Below are 6,737 nucleotides of genomic sequence, written 5' to 3' on the forward strand. Positions count from 1 at the left end.
TATCTTCTTCTCCTCCTTCTCTTCCCGGAAGTTCGGATTTCTTCTCTTCCGAGGTAAGGGAAGCTAGATTTCTTGCGGATTGTTTGGAAGTGAGTTTAGAACTCACATGTTGTTTGATTCTTGGAGAATGATGGTCGGAGTTGAAGAAGTTGCATTTTCGGGGTTTCGGGAAACTTGGGAAAAATCTAGGATTTCTATGTGTTGATGGTTGCATGTTGATAAAGTGATGATTTTTGGGTTGTATGCTGAAAATGTGGTTCATTGAATGGATTGCATGTGTTTGAGCTGGTTGATTTTGTAGGTTTTGGGTGAAATTTTTGAAGTTTGAGGGTTGTTGTTCGTAATTGCACCGGGCATAGTTCTTGGCGCCGGGCGTGTAACTATCAGAGTGTTCCATTGGTCAAGCATGCTGGGCGCAAGGTTGTTTGTGCCAGGCGAGCTTGGGAATGGAAGTCCCTGGATGGCTCACGCTAGGCGTGGGAGAACTGCTCTGGGCGTGATATCAGAGCAAGGACTCACAATTTTGGGGTACTGGCATGGTGCTAGGGGTGATTCAATCTCGCCGGGCATCGAAACTCCATGGGAGTCTCTGCCAGGGGTGGCGCCGGGCGCAATTGGTATTGCACCAGGCGTGAGACCTTGGGGAGGTCTCTGCCTTACTTGTGCCGAGCGCGGGTATGGTGTGCCGAGCTTGTGAGACTCCTGAGAGTCTCTGCCTTCTATTGCGTCGGGCGCAGATGTATTTTTTTTTATGACTATGCTGATTAATGTTGTTAAAGCTGTATGATGTTTATGCTGTTGAGCTGTACTGTATGATGTTTATGTTGTATGATGCTTATGCTGATGAATGTTGTTATGTCGAGTTGTGTTGTATGCTGTCTAAGCTGTTGATGCTGTTAAGCTGAGCTGTGCTGAGTGTTGAATATGATATTTAAAATAGTTGAGTTGTGTTGTTGAGTATGAGTTGTGTAGGCCGTAAAGCTGAGCTGTGTAGGCTGTAAGGCTGAGCTGTTGATCACTAAGACTAAAGGGGATCTCCTAGTTGAAATGCGTGACGACGCATAAGCTGTTTGATGTTGATTTTGCTGAATGATATGAGTTGTATATGTGCAGTGTATTGTGAAGCTGAGATGTAGATGTATGTTGTTACGTGTTGTATGTTAACTTTGCTGAAATTGATGATGTGTTGTTAAGTTGAAGTTGTTTATAATTGAATTATATGTTGATTCTTTTCACTAGCTTACCTTGTCTGTTTTCATGTGGGTTGGATTGTAATGATCATACTATGTATGGGAGCAGAGCAGGGATAGGCATCAGAGTAGTAGCTGGACTATAGGTGATAGCAGAAGCTGATGTTTTGTTGTTGATAGGCTACTTAGTGTAGCTATTTTGCTGAATTTTGTATATTAACTTGTTAAGTCCCAGGTTAGACTTATGTGTATATATATTTTTCTATTTATATGCATACTCTATTCTGCGTGGTGTTGTTTGTTGTGTGACGGCTAGGCGGGTCGTTACACTTTTTGGTATCAGAGCAATTCGAGTCTAGTGGACACTCTGTGGGGGTGGTTCCTTTAGGCTTTTGTTGTGCTGAGCTTTGTGTTGTGTTGAATTCTATGCTGATTCTTGTTGATTGGTTTAGTTGTTGCATTGTGAAAGTGTTGTTACTTTTTGTAGACGATGACTAGAACGAATGAGCAGATAGCCTGTGTCGTGGAGATAATGGCTATGGCTATGCAACAGAAGAATGCCTACTTTGCTAGGATGGATGCTGATAGAGCTGCAGCTGGTGCAAGAAGACCAGTTGGGTCACAGGAGAGCCGGGATCTAGCTGAGTTCCGCAAGTGCCATCCTCCACAGTTTAAGAGAGATGCAGACCTAAAGGTAGCTGACCACTAGATTTGTGAGCTGGAGAAGATTTTCACAGTACTGGGCTGTTTCCAGGAGAGGAGGTTGGCTTATGCCGTTTATATGCTAGTGGGAGAGGCTGAACACTGGTGGAGGGGTACTCATCAAATGTTAGTTGGTCGAGGAGTGGCGGTTGACTGGGAGTGCTTTAAGAGGATATTTCTAGAGAAGTACTTCCCAGAGAGTGTGAGACATGCCAAGGAGACAGAATTCATGAGGTTGCACCAGGGTGGGATGACGGTGTCTGATTATGCGATGAAATTCAAGAACTTGGCTCGTTTCTATTCACAAGCCATTTCTGAAGCCTGGAAGTGTAGGAAATTTGTTGAGGGTTTGAAGCAGGAGTTAAAGAGGGTGGTGGTGCCTATGGCCATCATTGAGTTTCCGGCCTTAGTTGAGAAGGCGAAAGTTGTTGAACGGTTGGAAGGTGGCAACCGTGTGATGAAGAATGCTGAGGGACCAGCTGGGTCCAAGAAGGGTGGAGGTCAAAGGAAACCTTATGATAGGCCCCAACCACAGCAAGGGGGTCTTGTCACAAGGTAACCTACTGACGCAGCTAGAGGTGGGAGTCAAGGTGGAGGTGCCACTCTCAGATGCTATAGATGTGGTGGACCCCACTTTGTTCGAGATTGCCCTTATACTGAGAGCTGGTGTTTCAGGTGTAACCAGGGTCATGAGTCGACTAGCTGTCCTGCTAGAAATAGACAGAATAGGGGTGCTCCAAGAGGTGATAGACCTACTACAGTTGAGAGGGTGTTCACATTGACCGGGGCTGAAGCTTCCACTTCATCTGATCTAGTGAAGGGGAAGGGAAAAGCTGCTAGTAAGGATGTGATGATTTTATTTGATTTGGGAGCCTCTCATTCTTTTATTTCTTATGCATGTGCTGAATTGTTGGGTGTGCCGGTATGTGATTTGGGGTTGAGATTGCTAGTGTCGACACCCGCTTCTGTTTCTATTGTTGCTTCTGAGCTGTGTGTTAGTTGTCCCTTAGTGGTGAGTGAGAAGAGGTATAAGATAAACTTGATTTGTTTGCCTTTAGTTGATATTGACATAATCTTAGGGATGGATTGATTGTCTTCCAATCGCATCCTTATAGATTGTGCCAATAGGAAGTTGATCTTTCCTCAGGTGGAGGATGAGTTGTTGATTTCAGCTAGCCAAGCTGAAACGTTGATGAGAGATGGAGCAGAGTGCTGCATTTTTCTTGCTGCTATGAGTGTGGAGACCGAGAGGGTTATTGTTGAGATTGAAGTTGTGAGGGATTTTGCTGAGGTATTTCCGGATGAGGTGTTTGGGTTACCTCTTACTAGGGAGATGGAGTTTAGTATTGACTTGGTTCCTGGTGCGGGGCCAGTGTTGGTTTCTCCCTATAGGATGGCCCTAGCAGAGTTGGTTGAGTTAAAAAGTCAGTTGGGAGAGTTGCTAGAGAAGCTGTTGGTGAGGTCGAGTGTATCTCCATGGGGTGCTCCAGTGTTTGTTGAGATTTCCGTTGAAGTGCTTTTGTTAATATTTGTAAATTCGTTTAATTCTATCAACGGTCTCAAACACGGCAAGTATACCGGCCGTTCAAGTAGTAAAAATATTGTATCCACAGGGATTAGAAGGTAACATAAGCATTTATTGACTATTCGTGACTAAAGAATAATTCCAATTTCATAGTTTGTGCAGTGAATTCAAAGTTGTGACTATTGGAATGAAAGCTATAAATAAATATTGTTTTGTGAGTGGAAAAGGTAAGGAATGGTATTGTGGTATTGTGAGGTTGTGGGGGTCAGATTTCACCAAACGTAACACTAATGTATCCTTAATCTCTTGTTAAATTCATTGCTTAGTCAACCCAAGAGTTTACTCAAACCTAATCCCTTAGAGAAAGAGCCTAGGTGCGGATATTGAATATCAATCCCTTGAGTACCCAATATCTACACCCGCATTACGGGCTAGGGTTTAAGACTACTAATGGGTCAAGCTCTATCCCTAGATACAATCACCACTAGGCATATGTTTCAGAACTAGTTTCAAAGGTTATTTTCCAATACCCATGGAACCTTAAATCATGCAAAGGGTGATCAATCCAAAGCAAGCATTACGAATAGAAACAAACACAACAAAGAATAAAACAACATGTATATATATCATTAAAACCGTAAAGATTACAATAGAGTACGTTGGTTACATCTAACCCCACAAAATGGGTGAAACCACTCAACAAAGAGGGTAAATACAAAATAGAGATGAAGGGAGAAATGAAGAACCGAAGGAAAGACCCACACACGAACGGCTCCAAGCTCCGGGAATCCCTTCCACAGCTCCCAAAACGCGCCCAATGTGTGAATGGGGGGAAAGAACCCCGAAAATGGCTTCAAATACGAGCCTGGGAGATCAGATTAGGGTTCCGCGCCCGGCGCACAATTCTTCGCGCCCGGCGCAAGTTCTTCCAGAGAAGTCAAGCACTCTCTGTCTCAACACAAGCCCGGCGCAATTCCTTTTGCGCCCCGGCTTAATTCCTTTTGCGCCCGGCTTAATTCCTTTTGCGCCCGGCTTAATTCCTGGCAGAGATGAAATACTCTGTTTTTGTCACGCCCAGCGCAGGTTATATTGAGCCCGGCGCAGAGCCTCTTCTCTGCTCCTTAGCTTCTTAGGTTTCCAATCCTAAGAGTCTTCAACTTTCCACTCTTCCTCAATACCTGCACAAAAAATGAGGTGGATTAAGGTATTGTTAGATGAATTTGGGTTAGTTATATCTGCACACAAAATGAACCAAAAAGAGAACAATTATATTGCAATGGTTCAAAGGATGAGTGGAATTTGTTCAATAAGTCTCATCCAAAAAGAGGTAAAATTGAGACTTAACAGTGTTGTTGGTGAAAAAGAAGGATGGAGGTAGTCGACTATGTGTTGATTACCGGCAGCTGAAAAAATTGACCATTAAGAAAAATATCCACTTCCCCGGACTTAATGTATCAATTGAAGGGAGCATCAATATTTTCAAAGATTAACTTGAGGTCAGGATATCACCAGATTAGGGTGAAGGAGGGTGACATACCTAAGACTGCTTTTAGGACTAGGTATGGTCACTATGAGTATGTTGTGATTCTTTTTGGTGTGACCAACGCCCCGGTAGTGTTCATTGATTACATGAACAGAATCTTCCGGCCTTTCTTGGATAAATTTGTGGTGGTGTTCATTGATGACATCCTTATTTATTCAAGAACCCTGGAGGAACATGGAGAGCACTTGAGGTTGGTGTTGGAGATTCTGAAGGAGAATTAGTTGTACGCCAAGTTGTTGAAGTGTGAGTTCTGGTTGGAAGAGGTGAAGTTCTTGAGCCATGTTATTTCAGCTGAGGGGATTGCAGTTGATCTGGCTAAGGTGGAGTCAGTGTTGCAGTGGGAGCGTCCAAGAACTGTCACGGATATTCAGAGTTTTGTAGGTCTAACGGTTACTATAGGAGGCTCATTGAGGGATTCTCCAAGATAGTAGCGCCTCTAAACCAGTTGACTAGAAAGGATCAGCCTTTCATTTGGACAGATGCTTGTGAGCAGAGTTTTGATGAGCTGAAGAAGAGGTTGACCACTTCTCCTGTGTTGGTGTTGCCTGATTCTGGTGAACCTTTTGATGTGTATTGTGATGCTTCTCACCAGGGTTTGGGGTGTGTGTTGATGCAGAACAGGAGAGTGGTGAAATATGCTTCAAGGCAACTGAAGAACCATGAGAGGAATTATCCTACTTATGACTTGGAGTTGGCTGCGATTGTTTTTGCCTTGAAGATATGGAGGCATTACCTTTATGGTGCTTAGTTTAGTGTCTTCAGTGATCATAAGAGTTTGAAGTACTTGTTTGATTAGAAGGAGCTAAACATGAGGCAGAGACGATGGATGGAATTTCTGAAGGATTATGATTTTCAGCTGATGTATCACCTTGGGAAGGCCAATGTAGTGGCAGATGCTCTTAGTAGGGAATCCATCCACATGTCGAGTTTGATGGTGAAGGAGTTGGAGCTGGTGGAGGAATTTAGAGATTTGAATCTCTGTGTGGAGTTAGCTCATGATCACATTAGTTGTGGAATGATTGCCATAACTAGTGAGTTCTTGAGGCAAGTTGGGTTGAAGCAGTTGCAGGATTCCGAGATAGTGAAGGTTCTTGGGCTGCTGGGTACTAGGAAGGCAGTTGATTTTGAGTTGGGTAGAGATGGAATCTTGAGGTTTAAGGGCAAAATTTGCCTACCTCATGATTCTGAGCTGAAGAAAGCAGTTTTGGACGAAGGTCACAAGAGTAGACTTAGCATACATCCTGGTATGACTAAGATGTACCAAGATCTCAAGAAGACTTTCTGGTGGTTTGGTATGAAGAGGGATATAGTTGTATATGTGGCGGTCTGTCTGACTTGTCAGAATGCAAAGGTGGAGCATCAGAAACCGGGTGGTTTGCTGTAGCTGATGGAGATTCCAGAGTGGAAGTGTGATAGTATCACTATGGATTTTATTGTGGGATTACCTAGGTCGACTAGGAATAATAATGCTATTTGGGTGATTGTTGATAGGTTGACCAAGTATGCACATTTCTTGCCTGTCAATATCAAGTGGTCCTTCGAGAAGCTGACGTAGTTGTATGTGTGGGAAATAGTATGGTTGCATGGGGTGCCTTCCAGTATTATTTCAGACAGAGATCCGAGGTTCATTTCCAGATTTTGGCAGAGTCTACATCAAGCCTTAGGCACGAAGTTGAGGTTGAGTTCTGCTTATCATCCACAGACGGATGGTCAGTCAGAGAGGACAATTCAGTCCTTGGAGGATATGCTGAGGGCTTGTGTGTTAGACCACTTGGAG

The 6,737-nt window shown here is 43.7% G+C and overlaps 1 protein-coding gene across 1 annotated transcript; it reads left to right on the forward strand.

The window, feature by feature from the left end:
• The first annotated feature begins 460 nt into the window (after nucleotides 1–460).
• Nucleotides 461–5,708, forward strand: LOC109801980 (uncharacterized). The gene is made up of 8 exons (XM_083073462.1): nucleotides 461–598; nucleotides 780–895; nucleotides 1,779–1,884; nucleotides 1,945–2,447; nucleotides 2,568–2,918; nucleotides 3,021–3,405; nucleotides 5,203–5,349; nucleotides 5,553–5,708. The coding sequence occupies exons 1-8, from the start codon at nucleotides 461–463 to the stop codon at nucleotides 5,706–5,708; spliced, it is 1,902 nt and encodes a 633-aa protein (XP_082929588.1).
• The last annotated feature ends 1,029 nt before the right edge of the window (nucleotides 5,709–6,737 follow it).

This window comes from Cajanus cajan, chromosome 4, assembly GCF_000230855.2.
Source record: "Cajanus cajan strain Asha chromosome 4, NIPB_CcT2T_4, whole genome shotgun sequence".
NCBI lineage: Eukaryota > Viridiplantae > Streptophyta > Magnoliopsida > Fabales > Fabaceae > Cajanus > Cajanus cajan.